The 19592-nt window shown below is 47.6% G+C and overlaps 1 protein-coding gene across 3 annotated transcripts in view; it reads left to right on the plus strand.

Annotated features, from left to right (window-relative positions):
* Window positions 1–19592, plus strand: part of Camsap1 (calmodulin regulated spectrin associated protein 1) — a 68885-nt gene that overhangs the window by 37814 nt on the left and 11479 nt on the right. For 2 of the 3 annotated variants that reach the window (XM_006980993.4, XM_006980994.4), the window contains 11 exons: window positions 1743–1884; window positions 7690–7829; window positions 7917–8013; window positions 8365–8542; window positions 11403–11494; window positions 12140–12224; window positions 12816–15183; window positions 16728–16864; window positions 17382–17590; window positions 17891–17993; window positions 19255–19370. In XM_006980993.4, the coding sequence (XP_006981055.1) occupies window positions 1743–1884; window positions 7690–7829; window positions 7917–8013; window positions 8365–8542; window positions 11403–11494; window positions 12140–12224; window positions 12816–15183; window positions 16728–16864; window positions 17382–17590; window positions 17891–17993; window positions 19255–19370 (3667 nt within the window). The remainder of the gene's footprint in view (window positions 1–1742; window positions 1885–7689; window positions 7830–7916; window positions 8014–8364; window positions 8543–11402; window positions 11495–12139; window positions 12225–12815; window positions 15184–16727; window positions 16865–17381; window positions 17591–17890; window positions 17994–19254; window positions 19371–19592) is intronic. The other variant, XM_076569198.1, reaches the window with a different exon arrangement.

Below are 19592 nucleotides of genomic sequence, written 5' to 3' on the forward strand. Positions count from 1 at the left end.
GTGTGCCCTTTGATTGCCTGGGTCCTGTAGCTTCATTATTTAGCCCAGATTGTCCTTTGGGTTCCCACCTGAGGGCCCCATGTAAACTTAGGTTGTACTTCCTGATGGTATGTTAGTGAGGAGGAGGAGGAGGAGGAGGAGGAGGAGGAGGAGGAGGAGGAGGAGGAGGAGGAGGAGGAGGAAGGCATGCTTAATGCGTGTTTGAGTCCTGGGTTTGACCAAGGCAAGGGCTTACACACTCAGGCATCAGAGGTTTGGTTTCAGATAAGTTTCATGAAAAAAGAGAAATATAACCAAAAGCAATCTCCCTTAACTTTCCTTTGTTAGAGAGGCTATGGGTGTCCTGTAGTGGTGTTCAGTAACTAGACCAACAAGAAAACATGTGGTAAAGGTTGACAGGTTATGGGTCTTATCTAAACATTTCACAGCTAGAAGTTAGAAGATGTGAGTGAGCAAAGCAGTCCTGTGAGCCTCCTGGGCCCCTGTAGTTTAGTGTCAGCCCAATTTTTACCCATGCCATCCATCTTTACTCAAAAAAACCATTTGCTTTACTGCATGCCTGCTCACTCCCTGTCTGCTCTCTCTGTGAAAGCCTGGCCTGGAGCATGCTGTGATGCACTGCATGCTGGAACCTGTGGACTTTGCACGTGTGGTACAGTATGAGGCGGGTTCCCTGTGGTAGTACGTGTCATGGGCTCTGAGAAACAAGTTAAAATGTGTGTTGGAACATACAGTCAACACAAAACAAGCCTTGTTGCTAAATCTAAGGGAATCGGTTCCAAGTGTTCTGATGAGCATCACTACTGGTTACGAGTATCTGTAGAGGCATCAGCTTGCAGTCTAGATTCCAAGATGATTTTTTGATTTGGACTCACCTGCAGAACTCTCAGAAACCAACAGTTCTTGTTATAGGCAGGTGCTGGCTTTCTTTTAGTTTCTGTTGTGTATGTGCCCCCTCTGTAGAAAATTTGGCCGTTGGGTCTCCTGCCCTGGGCACTGATGCAGGCAAGAGCAGTACACTGCAACTCTCGGGGCGTTGTCTCTGCACTGAGCAGTCCCCTCTCAGCTCAGCTCTCTCTGAACGTGGGCAGAGAGGCATGGGCTGTGGTTCTTAGAATACCGACAGGTAGCTTCCTCGGGTGTGCACATAAGGGAGCCTTGGCCTAGCATTTGCTTGATGATCTTGTGGGTTTTAGTACTGATGTTTCACTTGTAGTTCTTGGTGGCTGGTGTAGTAGTGTGAGAAATTTTGTTTAACCTGGTTTCTGAAATTTCTCAAACTATCAATTAATGCTATTTTGTAATTCTTAATGACCAATGTTAATATTGATAATACTTAGGAAAGTGCCTGTAGCTTGGGTCTTTCAAGCTGTGAATGCTCACTGTTTAACTTGTTTCTCATTAGTTTGTAATGCATCGGCTTATGATAGTATAGATATTGCGTTTTGTCTCCTTCCTGAGTGTACCCACCGCCAGAGTCAGTTTAGAGTTAGACTGGCCCTGGTGGTGTTAGCAGTGGATCTCTGCCATCCAGTGTACCCATGGGCCCCAGTCCCTGGATCTGACTTGTTTGTTCTGGACAGAGGGTATCATCCACACAGTCTGAACTTTTCCAGGCAATAACAGTTGGTCTTCATGTGGCTCTAGGCTTGGTGTAAATCTTGCTCTAGCAGTGTGCCTGTAACATACACAGGGTGAAGCGATCTCACACGCAGAGACCATTTTCCTTTTATCAACTGCAGGTCCGCTATCGGCGAGAGCATCTTTCTGCTAGGCAGTCACCCTACTTCCCGTTGTTGGAGGACTTGATGAGAGACGGCAGTGATGGCGCTGCTCTCTTAGCGGTGGTTCACTATTATTGCCCAGAGCAGATGAAACTGGATGGTGAGTGGAGAACGAACACTTCCCCTGAACAGATCTGAAAGGGACCAGTGTGCATTTCACATGCAGGAGAAACCCAAGGAATTAGCACGGAGTCCCTGTGTTAGTTGGGATACTACCACGTACTAGAAATGCCCAGACACCAAATACTTATTCATAATCTGCATCTTATGTGATGTGGAAAGCGCCCACTAAGTATTTGGATAATATGTCATTGTGTTTTGTGACTTTATTTCTGTTTCAGAGTGAATGAGATTTAAAATCCTTCCTTATTGAAACATTTAGAACCTAAGCCAGATAGGGTGGCATTCACCTTTAGTTCTGGCATTTGGTAGGCTGTTAGGACCAAGATCAGCCTGGGCTGCATAAATGAGACCCCTGTCAGAAACCAAGGGCAAATAACTGTAGAACTTTCTGAAGACATGAGAATGAATGGTAGATTCAGTCTGTCTCCTGCCGTGGCCTGATGCCAGAAAACCTCTTTCTGGGTGCTCGTGACCTGTAGCAGGGAGGAGGAAAAGGGAACGGTTGTGAAGGGCATGGTACAGAGCTGCCAAGGTGCTGTCAGTGGCTCGATGTCCTAAGTCTGGAGTGGGCAGGTAGGAGGCCAGGGGCCCGACCAGTGCCTGCACTGGGATAGTGTCTCAGACTTTAGCCCTGGACAGCTCAGGCTGTTGTTATGCCTACTCCAGGCATGGAAGTGCAGATAATACATTTTTTACAGACACAGAGGTGACTTGAAAGACAGGGAAAGGGGCTGGAGAGAGATGGCTCAGCGGTTAAGAGCACTGATTGCTTTTCCAGAGGACCTGGGTTTAATTCCCAGGCCCACATGGCAGCTTACAACTTTCCGTAACTCTAGTTCCAGGAGATCTGAGACTGTCATACCAATGCACATAAAATAAATTTTAAAAAATTATTTAAAAAGTAAATAAATAAATGTCTAGACAAACAGATGTGGACTAGGTATTGAACAAGTGAATAACTACCGGAACCATAGAACACAGCCTGAAGTGTCTATAAGGGAGGTGGGTGCCTGACATGTGTATGTCTGAAAGCAAGGAGCTTAGTAATTAGTGAACTAGGTCCATTTCAACCAATCCTGACACAATCCCAGAGAAAAGTAAAGGGAAGAAAAAGAAGTTTTGTGACTGTCTATAGATTGAACAACTGAATTGTAAGTTCCAGGAGCTGGCTAGCCAGAGAAGCAATACAGTTCACCAGCTAGAATTCTGGAGCTGCCACAGAAAGGTAGAAAGACTGGCTAGCAGCCATGCCTGGGGGTGTCTTTGAAAGTCAGTCTGAAGAACAGTGAGAGCCTGGGTCCCCCTTGCTTCCAGCAACACCTTCCATGTCCAAGGCCTGGGGATATGAACATACTTGGGGGAGACCAAGCCTGTAAGTCATGGTCTCAGACTCCAGCTTGGGGCAGGCAGGGGTGAGGTGACCAGAATCAAGGCTTTTGTGTGAGCTTCTTCCAGTCACCGGTACCAGTAAGCCTCACTTCCTTGCTGGCTTCCACAGGCTTATTTGCCCCACCTGCAACTCAGGGAAGAGTCTTCTTGCAGAAACTGGTCTTAAGGACAAGACCCACAGTGACTGAGGTTTGCCATCAGCTGGCTTCTTGCTTTGGTCACCTACAGCAAAGCCCACTTCCTGCTACCTCCCTCTAACAGTGAAGGGGTGCCCAGACACCCCTGACATTGAGGAGATCCCCTAACTGCAGCTATAGTTCAGAATATACATCAGTAAGAGGCTGGGGACCTAGAATGAGTACTGGGAAGGGGCATCTAGAAGACTGCCATATGGTGTGTCCACATTAGGTTCCATAGAGCTCTGAGGAAGTATGCATTTTGGTGTCTGAAGTGTAAGAGTCTATTAAAATGTTAGATGGCTGTGTAGAAAAAAAGAATCTCCCAGAAAAGAGGGGGTGGGGGGAAGCAAAGGAGAAACTAGAAAAATGAGATCTATATAGGAGGAACTAACAGAGAATAGAGAGGATTTAGCCAAGGGAAGTGTAGATGCCCCGGATGAACATAAAATTTCAAGAGTCCACTGGATGTGTCTAGTTGAAGGACTGTGGTGGTAGACATTCTAGGAAGGCCCCAAATAACTTAGTGGGAAGACAAAGCAGGTTACAGAGTAGGGAACTGTATGACGGCAGCAGATCCCTCAGCCAAGTCCTGGAAGCAGCTCAGCGTGCTCTTTCTAACCTTCCTGCCTCTGCATTCCAGGCTGCTGCGGAGAGGCTACATAGATCACTTCATTATCTTCGTAGAGTTTAAAAGACGTTGTATCTTGTTGTAATAAAAATTAAAAAGTAAGCTGGGCACTGGTGGCACACACCTTTAATCCCAGCACTCAGGAGACAGAGACAGACAGATCTCTGAGTTCAAGGCCAGCCTGGTCTACAGATTGAGTTCCAGGACAGCCAGTGCTGTTACGCACGCACACGCGCACACGCGCGCGCGCGCGCGCACACACACACACACACACACACACACACACACACACACACACACCTGTCTCGAAAAAGCAAAACAACAAAATTAAAAAGTAAATTTAGCAGTAAAATAACAAAGTAGAAACATTTTAAATGTTTTAAAGAGAAACTGTAAAACTAAAAGCTGTTCTTTTGACAGATCAATAAAATAGATAATTTTCTGGACTGATGAGTCAATAAAACAGGGCAAAATAAAGAATGCAGAAAACAAAATGACATAAATTCAGGTCTAGTAGATATCAAATAAAAACATGAAGAGTATTCCTATGCTGTGTATGTTCAGTGTATGTGACACAGCTCTGTATTGGAGAAAAAGGAACGGGAGAGCTAGAGACATAACTACAAGACAGATGGACTCAGGCGTGAAGACGTGCATATATCTTCGTGGGATGACTTTTTGTGAGAACTTTTCCTGGTGCATTTACCAAACTTTTAAGGAATTGACAGTTTCTATGGTTTATAAATTGTGTCAAAGAGGGGGCTGGAGAGATGGCTCAGTGGCTAAGAGCATCTGGCTGCTCTTCCAGTGGTCCTGAGTTCAATTCCCAGCAACCACATGGTGGCTCACAACCATCTATAATGAGATCTGGCGCCCTCTTCTGGCATGCAGGCAAACATGCAGACAGAACACTATACATAATACATAAATAAATCTTAAAAAAGAAAGAAAGAAAGAAAAGAAAAGAAGAAAAGAACCTGGGAAAAAAATTGTGTCAAAGAATAAGGAAGATGGGATGTTCCTGGTCTTTTAATAAGAGGATTATCCCTGACACACTGGGAAGAGACCCCCAGAAGACGACAGTTAAGGCTGGCTTGTCTTGTTACCAGAGATTGAAACCTTGTATAAAATGTTGGAAGACAAGACTCTAACCTTTGTACCTCCTTTTACACAACTGACTGAGTAGGTGCAGTTCCTGGCCTGCCAGTGATGTTATTTTACCTGGTAGTGGCTGTGGTCTCCAGGCTGCCACAGCTGGGGACCAAAGCATGAGCAGGAATAGTCCTTTGTGTCCTTTAGGTTGACTGGGACAGAAGCCCTGGAGGAGGAACCCTGTTGATAGCCCAGTAAGTCCTAAACTTTTCTGTAGTTCTTGGAAGAGGCTTCACATTCTTAGATGTGGAGAGGCTGTATCCCAAAAATGATAATTTCTTAACTGTTCTGTAAATATATTGCCAGTCTAGTAAATACTTTTGTTTTTTACCAAGATTGACAGACAACACGGGCAAAGTTGTCGCATTTTATTTTGGCATAAATTTAATATGTAGCAGACAGCTCAAGGAATTTGTTTTTTAAATCTAACCTTCCCAGGGTACTACTTCTCACGTTTATGTTTGGAGTAGATTAGGGAACAGAGGCTTTCCCGGCAGCACTGGTGTGTTTATGGCTCAGGGACGTCCTGAGGCACACTATTTGAGACCTTGTCCAGGCTTGCCACTTGTCCCAGCGACGTCCTTTCACCCTGTACTCACTGTTTTCACTTGTCAGGCCTTGAAGTCTCCCTGAAGCCACAGTGCCCAGCCTTTGCCTTTCTTGATTTTCAGGCTGTTGAGTTGGTCCATTGTCCTTTGGTTGGTTGGTTGGTTTGGTGTTTCCTTATGATGTGTCTGACTCAGACTACAGTGTACATCCTAGCATCCATGCCCTCTGTGCTCTTGGTCAAGATGGTGTGTGCTGGCCTCTAATCTTAAGACCCCTCAAGAGAAGTGCTTCATGTTTCATGATTAGCTGACTGCTTTGTGGGGGAGGCCTTTGGATTCTGAATCTTCATTCGTCATCTCCCTCCTCATCCGATTTTCACCACTGGAGTTTCCAACCTCATTTCCTGTTTCTTGGTTCTTAGCTGGCATTCTGCAGTGTCTTCTCCCTGCTGATTCATGGATTGAACTCTCATTACGATCTTATGACCTTAATAGCTTATGTTAGATTCCATTTCTCTCATCATACTTATTGCTCAAGTTTTCACAGATTTTAGCTGCATTAATTTTGAAGAATAAGAACATGGGGTCCTTGTTCTGCAACTGTTAGATTTTGTTTGATTTCTCACTGTGGCTTTGGCCCAGGACAGTCACTTGGAGCACATAATAGCACGCAAACCGCAGAAGAGATGTTCAGTAGAGAGTTGTGTGTTGAGGGTCCACATGGCCTAGAGGGCAGGGAGGGCTGGGCAATCAGGATACTGTGGCAAATAGGATTTCGTGACCAGGTGACTGCCTCACTCAATGTTGACACACCCTCTTCTTGGACTAATGACCTAGACTGGAAAACAACATTTGAGGTCTTTGAAAAAAACTTTTGTCTTATTTTTGTACTTGAGTATGCTGGACGAGTACTCTCTGCCCGCCCGCCCTGCCCCCCACCCCTTTTTCTTTTTTCTTTCTTTTTTTTTTTTTTAAGGTGGCACATATTCAGAGGTTTGCATTGTCTCATGATCCTACAACTGCTGTTCACTGGCTCCTACTAAGGAGCAGCTGGACAAACACTGGAGACCCCTTCTCAGGGGTCCTTATTTACTGCCTGTACCGCATTTCCCAGCGGAGGGTCTGCTCCTGAATTTTCAACCTGAGAGGTTGGAAAGGTCCTCACCTCTTCATAGAGGAGGCATGTACTATGTGTCATCTTGATTTGGAGAATTAGAGACCTCGCTTAACAACTGTAATTTTGTGCATATCCTGGCCCCTACCCTTTGCAAATATGAAATTAACCTTAGGCAGAGTTTCTGCTTGCTGAAGGAAGTCCAAACATTTCTTTAAAGTCATTTTAATATTATTGATATATGTGGGTATTGGTGCGGTGGCGTAGATGTGGAGGTGAAAGGACGTCTTTGTGGACTTGGTATTTTTCTACCTTTCTGTGAGTCCTGGGGATTGAACTCAGGCTGTTGGGATGCAGGGCAAGAGCCTTTACCTGTTGAGCCATCTTGTGGACCCAGAAACACTCTCTAGAAGGTGATGTCCACTGTTCGTCTTTTGCCTGCCCTCCTGCTGGGGATGAAGCCCAGTGCCTTGCACACACCAGGCAAGCACTCTGCTACTAAACTCCACCTGCAGCCTGCCACGGTCATTTTAGGAATCCAGTCTCGAACTCTCATAGGATTTATTTTATAAATGCGGGTTCTGGAGATTTCCCATATTTTCTTTCTGTGTTTAATGTCACCTGTGAAACTTACTGTCTTTTAAAATCCCATAATCTTACTATATCACCACCCCTTCCACATAGAGTTTCAGTTCAGAATTGTGTATCTACACACACCCATGTGAGCAGAATATGCATATTGTAACACAGTCTACCTGACTGATTCTACTAGATATTTGCCTGAAGGAGGTGCCATCGATGGCCGACAGCCTGTATAACATCCGGCTTCTGAGGGAGTTTTCCAACGAGCATCTGAACAAGTGTTTCTATCTTACCCTGGAGGATATGCTGTACGCTCCCCTAGTGCTGAAGGTAAAGCTGCCATCAGACATGTACTTAAAGCCAGCTGCCTATGAGCAGGTACTTACTGTGCGTGGGTTGTTGTGTGTTTTGTTTTAGCCGAACGTTATGGTTTTTATTGCTGAGCTCTTCTGGTGGTTTGAGAACGTCAAACCAGATTTTGTTCAGCCCCGAGATATTCAAGAGCTGAAGGATGGTGAGTGGCAACTGAATGGTCATAGTCTTGAAAGCCCAAAGGATTGAGGAAGCCCATATATCTGTAAAGGCCAAGGTGTCCTGTCTGTCAATGCTTGGGCAGACCAAAAGCCCAAGCTTGCCTTTTCTGTCTGTTCATGTTCTAATCTGTGCTGTTTTTCAATTTGATATTTGTAACAGTCTTTGAGGGTCAGCCTATGGCCTCACCTGTTAAAACCAATTTTGAGAAGTTTGGTTTCAAGTAAAAAGTTGAGTTGTTTTCACGGTTATAAAAGCTGTAGGTTCTCTGTTTCTGGCTGATATTGTCATTATAAATAATAAATATATTTCTGTAAAATTGCTATTTCTGTAGCTAAAACAGTGTTACAGCAGAAGAGCAGCCGACCTCCCGTCCCGATTTCCAATGCAACCAAACGCAGTTTCCTGGGTAGTCCTGCCGCCATGAGTCCGGCTGACCTGCCACCACCCACTCAACCTCTCCCTGAAGGCAGCCATCGGTACCACCTCCACTCGGAAGAGCCTGAGTGTCTGTGAGTCTGTCGTGTTGCTTTGGGGTCAGTTTACCATCCTGTTTCCTTTTCACATAGTACTCTGAGAAATCAAAACTCTCTCTTAATCTAGGTAATGCAGAAAGCACCTGAGTAGCTAGCTCCTGCAGCTGTCTGTCCTCCTGACTGTTCCTCGTCACTCAGTCTTCTCTCTGGAGGCCAGGAGTCTGGAAGCCTCTTAGTTGCAAGGTTTTTAAATAGGAGTATTTATGTAATGTAATAATCAATACAATTTAAATACATCAAACTGTAGTATAGAAAGGAGATTTCTCCATCGCCTCGTCACAGTGAATTACAGCTTCACAAGTGGTCTCTTGGGGAAGAGACTGAGGAATAGTCCAAATTTGCTCTGAAATGTAGTCTGATAGAATTTAAGAATGAAGGATGCTCATCTGTAAGCAATACTCGTTCATTTGCTTCAGTGAGCAATGGATTTGACAATGAGACAGTAAATGGAACTCTTGAGTGTTTTTTGAGAACTGATTTTTGTCATTAAGACCTAGAATTCAGCTGACTGGATCCAGGTTGATTGGCTACAACCAGGTCATTGGACATGTGGGATGAAGATGAGAGAGCTCATTTTGGAGGGGGGTTGAGCCTCTTGTGGGGGAGGAGGCCTGTGTCTGGCTCAGCTGAGAGAAGATTTTAAAATGAAAACATAGTTTTGAAGTATGGAGAGTGAATTGAGATTTAAGGTTAAAACAATACTCAGAAGTGATTTTGAATGGCACATGCAGCTGAATGGCTGGTTAGACGCATGTTGGAAAGGACCTCAGCTTTCTCAGATTGACACTAAGGACGCTAGAGGGTTGAGCCAGGAAGGGAGTGTTCAGAAGGCCACAAAGCATGTCGGATGGTGCTGGGAGTGTTTAAGGGCTGAGACTCACTGACAGGATCAGATCCTTGGAGCAGAAATGGAACGCTGTGTGTGGCTCAGAGCCCATGGATACAGATGGTAGCATCTCAAGGGCAGAGCTACACAGCCACATGGCTCCTTCTGTGGGTACCTGGGCATTCTTGCCACAGTCCCTGTACTTTGTGGTCAGATCTAGTACATGCAGTGTGTATGTGTGCATGGCAGTTGGTTAAAGCAGCATTGATATCCCATGTGTAACAGTGGCTGTGAAGGCTTTCTCATTTATCAGACTCTTCCCTGGAATAGCTGTGCACTGTTGCACATCCTGGCTCTGTTCTCTTTGGTTTTCACTGGTCCTTGTGCTGTGAGTGGCTGTAGGTTTGTAACCTTTACTCTTTGCTAGGGCTGGTGGGAGTCTCTCCTTGCCCTCTGCTGGGCTCCTCTGGCTTCACTGTGCCTTCCACCCTTTCTGTGTGGTTTTCCTCCTTTTGTCTCCTCTGTCTCTGAAGGACCTTTCCCTGTCTTTGTCCCTTTGGGCTTAACCATAGTAGCTACAGCCCAGGGTGTTGAACGCCTCTGTGTTCCTGCCCGCACTTTCTTACTGTCCCTTGGCCGGGTTCTTCCCCACAGTGCGATAGCAAACTAGCTGCCCTGCAGGGTAAGAGTGCTTCCTGTTGGGCAGTAGTGCCAGCCCCCATGGGTGTCAGGCTGCTGCAGCTGCACCCATTGGTCTCACGTGGGTGAGTGTCCTTCCGGCCACAGCCATGAATCCTCTTTTACTCAAACTGTGATGGAAGAAGTAGAAAAGGTGTGCATGATTGTGGATTTTTTTTTGTGGCTGTTTCCATATTTGGCCTGTAAAATGTGTGAGTGCCTTTCTTGTCCATGTAGGGTTCATGCTCAGGTTATTCTCAGTATTTTCAGTCAGTTTGATATAGTGGAATCATCTTTGTGGTCCTTTAAACTTATTTTTGTGTTTTTGAGACAGGGTCTCTCTATTATAGCCTTGGATGGCCTGGAACTTGCTGTGTAGACCAGGCTGGCCTTGAATTCAGAGATCCCACTGTCTCTGCCTCCCAAGTGCTGGGATTAAAGTCATGTGCCACTACCTCCTGGCTTGTGAGTGTGACATTTTCATACTTACATATCGTGCATTGTTCTTACCCCCACCTCCACCCCCACCCCTTGCCGGTCCCTTTTGTGGTAGTCACTTGATTTTTTGTGTCATGTGCTACACCCAGAAGTTGTACGATCTCTGTTTGCAGCTTTGGGATTTGTGAGCGTTTGTGTTTGTGCACGTGTGTGCACCTGTGTGTGGACGCCAGAGGTGGATGTTGGTGTTTTCCTGGTCACACTCCACCTTATCTTTTGAGATAGCCCAGAGCTCACTGATTTGGCTAGACTAGATGGTCAGCAGTCCTCTCCAGCGCAAGGATTACAGATACGTGTTGCCCTGCCTGGCTTCCTTATGTGGGTGCTGGCAGTTGAGCTCAGGTCCTCTTTATGTTTGCAGGGCAAACACTTGACCAACTAAGCTGTCTCTCCAGTCCAAGTTTGAGATTTTTATCTCAAATTCAAAACTTTGGTTTTTTTCGTTTAGTTTTATGGAAAATATTTCCCCAGAGAAACCTGCTGACTGCTCCCAGCTTGGTACAAGTTTATAATGCTTTCTGTTGCTTACATGCCTTTGCTTTTCACTCTTACATTGGTTGGTTGGTTGGTTGTGTGTGCTGCATACATGTGTGTGTTTGTGTATGTGTGTATTTATGGTTTCACACACACCATGGCATCCATGTGGAGTCAGGACAACTTGTAGGAGTAAGTTCTCTCCTTCCACTGTGTAGAACTAGCACTGTGTAGAATTTAGGCTGTCAGGTTTTCTCCGCCAGTGACCCTCTCTGCTGAGCCATCTCGCCAGCCTCTGCCTTTGCTTTTGAACTTGAAGTTTGATAAACTCATTATTTTCTCTGAATTATTTTTATTTAGTGGAAAAGGAGCTTCCACATTTAGTCCATCCCATCCTTTGTTGCCACTGAGGCAGAAACAACAAAAGGTGTCACAGGCAGAGGACATCCCTGGTGAGAGCATGATTCTCTTCTATTTTCCCTGTTGTTACTTTTTCTTTGTTACTGTAGTAAAATAACATTCCTCAATATTGAATGATCTTAATCTAATGTACCCATTTTAGTTAATAATAGCAGGATAATATTTTTTTCTGGTTTTTATTTTAAAGATTTATTTTTTTATGTATGAATGCTCTGTCTGCATTTATACCTGCATGCCAGAAAAGAGCGTCAGATCCCAGTATAGATGGTTGTGAGCCACCGTGTGGTTGCTGGGAATAGAACTCAGGACCTTTGCAAGAACAGCCAGTGCTTTTAACCACTAAGGCATCTCTCCAGCCCTAGCAGGATAAATTTTAATTTGTACTGATACAACTTAGAATTTATAGTCTTGTGGTATAAATGTCATTTCAAATCTGGTAAGTTCTGTGCAGCATGCACAGAATGGCAGGTGTCCCAAGCATTCTGCACCGATTACACTGTACTTCACTTATTGGAGCTACTGGAAGTTGTACTCTTCTGGTTATCTGCTTTCCTGAGTAGTGTTGTGGGTTGAGTTAGGATTCATTACCCAAGAAATGGCTATTACATTAAAAGAACTTCAAGTGGTACAGAGTTGGTTACTTAACATTGAATGTGCTTATTTCCTCCAAACCACAGATCAGCGACACAGATCGAATTCTCTAACTCGGGTTGATGGTCAGCCGCGAGGTGCAGCAGTAGCATGGCCAGATAAAAGAAACAGGTGAGTGACTTGGAACTGTTTCTGCTCAGGTGCTCCTTAGACAGCAGGTCTCCAGATGTGTTCCAGGGACCCGCAGAGACTGGCCAGGCTGTTCAGGGAGCTGGCAGCCAGTGTTTGCACAGCAGTGCCAGCATCGGCTTGTTCTCTCCTATGCTCGTCCTCTCCTGTGAGCCCCTGGGTACTTGGCAAGTGGCTGTGTGATTTGTGGTGTCCAGCAGCAGAGGAGATGTGAGGGTCTACAGGTGTCAGAGAGGTCTCTAAGAGCAGTGGTGCCACCTACACTGTCCATGTCATTACTGTCATGGATCTAGTGGTGATACTTATTCTGGGTTTAAAAAGTGTCTGGGCTTTCATTTGTAGTGTGCTAAATATAGTAAATCAAGGCTCATTGGGGCCTTGGTAACTTTAAAGGGCATATGAAGGTGTGCTGGGAGCAAAATGTTTTTGAGTCATTCACTGAAAGTTACCTCTGGTGCTCTTCTGCCCTAGAGCACTTATGTAATGCTTCTACATGGAAGATTGGCACTCTCTCTCTCCAGACCTTGAACTCCTCTCCGACTTTTGAACAATGGGTTTCTCCTCTTGTTTCAGGCCTGTGTCCCAGCCAACACCCTTTGCTCTCCATCACGCTGCCAGTTGTGATGTGGACCCCAGCTCTGGTGACAGTGTCAGCTTGGCCCGCTCTATCAGTAAAGATAGCTTGGCATCCAACATCATCCACCTGACCCCACAGAACCAACCCCATCCTTCAGCCGGAAAGACCAATGGGAAAAGCCTCCTGAGCAATGTCAACATTGAGGATGAGGAGGAAGAACTTGTGGCTATCATCAGGACAGATGTGTCTCCCCATTCTCCAGAGGTCTCCAGGACCTCACCTCAGGCCCCAAGCCTGGTGGCAAGTGTCAGGTCTCCCCAGAGACAGATCGACACTTTGGAGAGTAAGCCTGACAGTTTTTACTTAGAGCCCCTGATGCCAGCAGTACTTCGGCCAGCCAAAGAGAAGCAGATTATCACTAAGGAAGATGAGCGTGGAGAAGGGAGGCCGAGGACCATCATGTCGAAGAGGCCCAGTGAGGGCTCCCAGCCTCTGGTACGGAAGAAAGGGACGGGGAGCCATGGCAGTCGTGACCTGAACAGAACTTTCACCCCAATTCCTTGTTCAGAATTTGCTGCAAGCATTGACCCTGCAGAGGTAGGACCACAGTCAGCAGAAGCTGCAGCAGAAGGGCAACCTCTGGCCATGGGTAGATTCGATCCACTACCTCAGGGCCAGGCTGCTGACGGCTTCTTCCTCCATGTAGGCAGGCCTGAGGAAGATGAGGGGAGGTGGTATGTTGGTTCACAGAGTCCCAGCTCCCACGACTCAGAACCCTGGACTATCCTGAGGCAGGACTCTGACTCCGATGTGGTAGACGTAGAGGATGCAGAGCAGGATTTCATTGGTGAGGAGCATCCTATGGTTATCCCCAGATACGCTGGTGAGGAGGAATCAGCCAAACTACAAGAGGATATGAAGGTAAAGGAACACGAAGACAAGGATGATGCCAGTGGCCGCTCAAGCCCGTGTCTGAGCACGACCTCTCAGCTCAGCAGCATGTCCATGGCAAGCGGAAGTGTGAAGATGACCAGCTTTGCCGAAAGGAAGCTCCAGCGGCTCAACAGCTGTGAGACCAAGTCCAGCACCAGCAGCTCCCAGAAGACCACCCCAGATGCATCTGAAAGCTGCCCGGCCCCTCTGACGACATGGCGCCAGAAGAGGGAGCAGAGCCCTGGCAGGCACAGCAAGGACCCTGCCAGTCTGCTGGCTTCCGAGCTGGTGCAGCTCCACATGCAGCTGGAGGAGAAGCGCAGAGCCATCGAAGCCCAGAAGAAAAAGATGGAGGCACTGTCTGCACGGCAGCGCCTGAAACTGGGCAAGGCAGCCTTTCTGCATGTGGTGAAGAAGGGGAAGGCTGACGGCGCCCCACAGCCCCTGAGGCCCGAACACTTCACTAAGGAGTTCACACAGCACAACGGGGAGGACTTGGATGACGGCACTTGTAAAACTGAAGGGTTCCTTGTCAAAGAAGATCAGAGAGATCTCAGTGAGTCTCAGGATGTGGCGTTTGCACAGCTACATAAACCCAGGGACCCGGCTTCTCTGCATGATGGAGAGAAGCACAGAGTGATTTCTGCTGCTCTCTTAGAGGACAGTGTTGGCGAGGTGGATGTGAATGAGTGTGACCTGTCTATTGAAAAGCTGAATGAGACCATCAGTACACTGCAGCAGGCTATACTGAAGATCTCCCAGCAGCAGGAGCAACTTCTCATGAAGTCCCCCACAGTGCCAACCCCAGGCGCTAAAAATAACTGCCAGGACCAAAAGGTAAAGGCCCCAGTCCACTTTGTTGAGCCACTCTCTCCAACTGGTGTGCCTGGCCACCGCAAACCCCCACGGCTGGGCCAGGGCCGGAACTCCCGTCCGGGAAGGCCGGCTGAACTGAAGGTTCCAAAAGACAGACAGCAGGCTTGTTCCCGGAGCAAAACCCCAACACCCAGTATGGAGACACTCCCACATCCTCGGTCTTTGCCCCCAAGCACCCATCCACGGTCACCCTCCGACCCAGGTGGGGAACCCCCTGAGAAGTGTCTCTTTGACAGTTACAGGCTCCATGATGAGAGCAACCATCGGACATTTGTCCCGTCCTCTTGCAAAGATGCAAACATAGTGTCAGAACAGATGAACTTTAAGGAGGGTCTGGAGACAAGTGTGAAAGAGGCAGGGCTGAGCTCCTCTGCCATCCCAGGCAAAGAACACACACTTACGGAAGAGCCGCTGAGGAGCAAGGCCAGCCTCATTGAGGTGGACCTCTCTGACCTGAAGGCCCCGGATGAGGATGGAGAGGTGGTTGGCCATGACAGCTCGGTGGAGCTTGGCGGAGATGGCGACCAGAAACCTGGGGTTGGTTTCTTCTTCAAGGTGAGTGGGGTGGTAGTGTGTGAAATGGTCATGAGGTGTGCTCACATCGCCTTGGGTATGAGGATCTCTCAAGAACTTCTGTTCTAAACCAATTCCATAAAAAGCCAGGGAAGAAACATGTTTGACTTAGTAGGCTACAGAAACCTCCATCCTCAGGGTGGAGGGTGGACCCAGTCAGATGTAGTCACAGGTAGCACATCCTAGAACCCAATAATTTTCATGAATCATGAAATACTTGATTTTCAGATGACTTTTTTTTTTTTTTTTTTAAAGATTTATTTATTTATTATGTATACAGCATGTATGACTGCAGGCCAGAAGAGGGCACCAGATCTCGTTACAGATGGTTGTGAGCCACCATGTGGTTGCTGGGAATTGAACTCAGGACCTCTGGAAGAACAGTCAGTGCTCTTAACCTCTGAGCCATCTCTCCAGCCCCTCAGATGACTTTTTGGTCATTTAAAATTGTAAAAAATGCTCAGAACTTGAAGACTGCATAAAGATATCATGACCTGCATGCTGAAGTTTTCCCACCCCTGATACAGAAACCTGACCACAGAGAAGCTTTAGAAATATCTCTGTTTCTCCATCCCGCACTTTCTCAGAGATGAAGAAAAGTATGGACCTGGGGTTTCTCTTCTGTCCTGACCATGTCTGTTTCCTCCTGACTACCACATGGCATAGTCTCAGCCTTACAAGATGCACATTTTATTGACGTGTGTGTGTGTGTGTGTGTGTGTGTGTGTGTGTGTGTGTGTGTGTGTGTGAGAGAGAGAGAGAGAGAGAGAGAGAGAGAGAGCGCACCAGAGCCTGAGGTTGGCATTGGGTGTCTTCCTTGCTTGCTCTCCACCTTATGTGTTAGATGAGACTGGATGAATTCAGGGTGATAGGGCCATAGACCCTTACGTATTGGGGCAAGGTGTCTTACAGAGCCCAGAGCTTACCATTTCAGTTAGCCTGGCTAGCTAGTTTGCTCCACAGATTCCTTATTGGGATACAGGCAGGCTGTCTTCCTGCCTGACTTTTTGTGGCTTCTGAGGATCTGAACTCAGGTCCTCATGCTGCCCAGGAAACATTTTCTCTGCTGAGCCATCTCCTCATTCCCATTTGTGCTTTGTATGGTATGAGTGCAGTCACATCAGTGTGAGCTCAGTTTGTGGAGAAATGTGTGGGTTTGCAGGGAAACGGAATTTGTTGCAGGGCATGTGGAAGGTCATCTAACTGAGGCTATTTTGATGGCTTGGACTTTTTTGATTGTGTCACAGTGTATGATTAGCTCATTCATTACTTAAAGAGTCAGGATCTGGTGGTGCATGGCTTTGGCAAGCAGAGGCAGACACATCGCTGAGTCTGAGGCCAGCTTGGTCTACATAGGGAGTTCTGGGACATTCGGGATTACATGGAGCCTGTCTCACCCTTTTCCCCAAAAAAGTCAGATTGTCTAAGTGTCTGTTGAAGTCCATACTTGATCAAGGTACATCTAGGTTGGATCGTTGAAGGAGTTTCTTTTGCTGTCACTGACTACGAAGTGATGGGTTTTGTAGGATGAACAGAAAGCAGAAGACGAGCTTGCTAAGAAGAGGGCAGCCTTCCTTCTGAAACAGCAGCGCAAGGCCGAAGAGGCCCGTGCACGCAAGCAGCAGCTGGAGGCTGAAGTGGAACTCAAGCGAGATGAAGCCCGGTAACCTCTTCCTCAGCAGCCTCCAGCTGTGTCTAGTGGGAGAGCAGAGCTATCCATCTGGATGGTAGACAGGGCCAGGCTGACCCACCCCAATTGGGGTGGCATCTCACCCCCACTTCACTCCTTCCTCACCCCTGCTGTTAGCACTTAGCATCTGCCGGCCACGACAGTACTCATCTGTGCAGCTGTCACATGAGCCCCTTCCCTTGGGTGATCCTTTGTGTCCACAGCACCCTGTGAGTCCTGTTCTTCACTCCCCATGGGGATGATGAGGCTACCAGTCTGTAGCCCAGGAAATGAGTTGTCTGTGGTCCCAGTACTCTTGAGTTTCCCAGGTGACTCAGTCCCCCCCTGCCCCTTCACCAGTGCCTTTTGCCCCTAACTCCCACAGCTCTAGAAATCTGCAGAGAGCGCCTCAGAAGCACCCTGGGGAGGGCTGCAGGAGCTGGGGCTGGTAGACTTGTCCCTCGGAAGAGTGCCTCTGACCCAGTCTTTTGTGGATCCATTTTGCTCTCAGGCGTAAGGCTGAAGAGGATCGGCTACGGAAGGAGGAGGAGAAGGCTCGGCGAGAGCTTATTAAACAGGAATACTTACGGAGGAAGCAGCAGCAGGCCTTGGAGGAGCAAGGACTTGGCAAGCCTAAATCGAAGCCTAAAAAGCCTCGGCCAAAGTCAGTGCACCGAGAAGAGTCCTGCAGTGACTCTGGAACCAAGTGTTCCTCCACCCGTAAGCAGCCTCATCCAGCCCCCATGCTGCACTTGGTGTTTCGTGCTCGGCTTCTTTAGCTCAGTGTAATTTCTCAGGACCTGTGTGAGGTGGGCAGGGTAACAGGGGATTATCCCTTCCAACAGGCTTGAGAAATTGAGACCAAATGTGATGCTTTGAGATGGCAAGGGGCGTCCAGGGTTTGGGCCAGAGAGTTGGCTGGGGTTGGCACAGGGAAGCCCTTTGTCACACAGTGAGTTACGGCGTTGGGAATGGGGCTGGGAAAGCTCTTCACAGTTTGCTGATTTCTTGTCCCCGCAGCTGATAACTTGAGCCGCACTCACTCTGGCTCCAGCTTATCCTTGGCGTCTGCAGCAACAACAGAACCTGAGAGTGTTCATTCAGGGGGCACACCTTCTCACCGGTAAGGAAGCTGTGGGCATCTCGGGGCACTTGCCAAGAGGGAGAGACCCTTCCAGATCAAAGCTGAAGGAGTTGAGGAGGAAACTCGCCTACCCCCACCAGAGCTCATCAGCTTGTGACATCTTCCCTCAGTCTTTCCCCTGACCTCCTGTCAGATGTGTGCCCTTCTTGTCACACACATTGGAAGTGTAGGGTGACACCTAGCCCCATCGCCCACACACTTCAGTGTGTATCTCAGCGTCATACTTGTCAAACTGCCGTTTTTTTCTGATCCCCAATCTGTCTAGTCATCTGCTTTCTGTTCCCCCATAACTAACACCCTGACAACTGTTGCCCAGCCTGGATCTGTTGAAATGCTGTTAATTCAGGACTGTCCTCCATCTTTTCTGGTCTTGACAGTTTTGCAGCCCGCCCCCCAGTCACTTGCTCTCAGCTGGGACAACCTGAAGTGTGAATATCTTTCTCAGGCTGTGGGTCAAGCAGGGGCCAGTGTGGGTTATTTGGATCATTTAAAGTGGTGGTTTCCATTTTCCACCAGCTGTTACAACTTCCCCTTTGTGTTACAAAGTCATTTTGCAGGTGCTGGGGGTACCTGTCCAGTGACTTTTCACTGCAGGTTTAGGAACTCCTGCATGTTTCTGACTTTTTGTTGTAGCTGGGGTTCATGTGAGTGTTATCATGTATGGGCATCAAATGAATGTTGTTTGTGAAGAAGCATTTTCCTGCCTCCTCGGAGTCTAGTGACTTTTTGTCTCCCGGACTTTGTGGAGGACTCCTGGGAAACTTTGAATGGTGCTCTAGTTTTGTTCTAGACGTTGCTTACTCAGCTATATTCTACTCTCAGCCCTGTCAGCCTGTCTAGAGAGCATCAGCCTACCTTCTAAGCAGTTTTCTCAGTCTTCAGGCTTGGTATTTACTGTTCATGATAGAGTGTCCCTGCATGTGTAGCCCAGTCCTGCCAGGAATCAGACAGAGTATGGGTTTTCAGACTAGCCCCACTGTGGTCCCTCCTTCCCTGGGTCTCATCACTTGTTGGACAGCTTTAGCCACCTGTACTTGGTCCTCTGTTGCTGGGCCTGCATCACTCACTCCCTGAACTCATGGTGGTACCCTCTGGCAGTGGCTAGTAAAACTTAGCAAGTCCTCCACCTTCACAGGAAAGCCTGCTGCCACAGTGGGCATGCTTCTTGCCCTGGTGGTATGGGCGGCCAAGGCAGTGGGAGAGGAGTGCAGCCTGAGCACCTTGTCTTTTTCTCCTGCAGAGTTGAATCACTGGAAGCCTTACCCATCCTGAGCCGCAACCCCAGTAGGAGCACAGACCGAGACTGGGAGACTGCATCGGCAGCTTCCTCTTTGGCCTCTGTGGCCGAGTACACGGGTAACAGCCACCGTCCTCTGTAGGGTATATTGCCCACAGGGGCACCCGGGTGTAACAATACTCCTCAAACTACATCTTTATTTTGGTCAGAAGGTCTTTTTTTAATTAAGTACTTACCCAGTGTCAGAGCTGTATCTTACTGCCGGGTTTCACAGCAGGGCCACAGTAGAGGCCCTGACCTATCCTCACAGTTGTCCCAACTCCCTGTTACTTTGAGAGCAG

Source organism: Peromyscus maniculatus, chromosome 4 (genome assembly GCF_049852395.1).
Source record: "Peromyscus maniculatus bairdii isolate BWxNUB_F1_BW_parent chromosome 4, HU_Pman_BW_mat_3.1, whole genome shotgun sequence".
Classification (NCBI taxonomy): domain Eukaryota; kingdom Metazoa; phylum Chordata; class Mammalia; order Rodentia; family Cricetidae; genus Peromyscus; species Peromyscus maniculatus.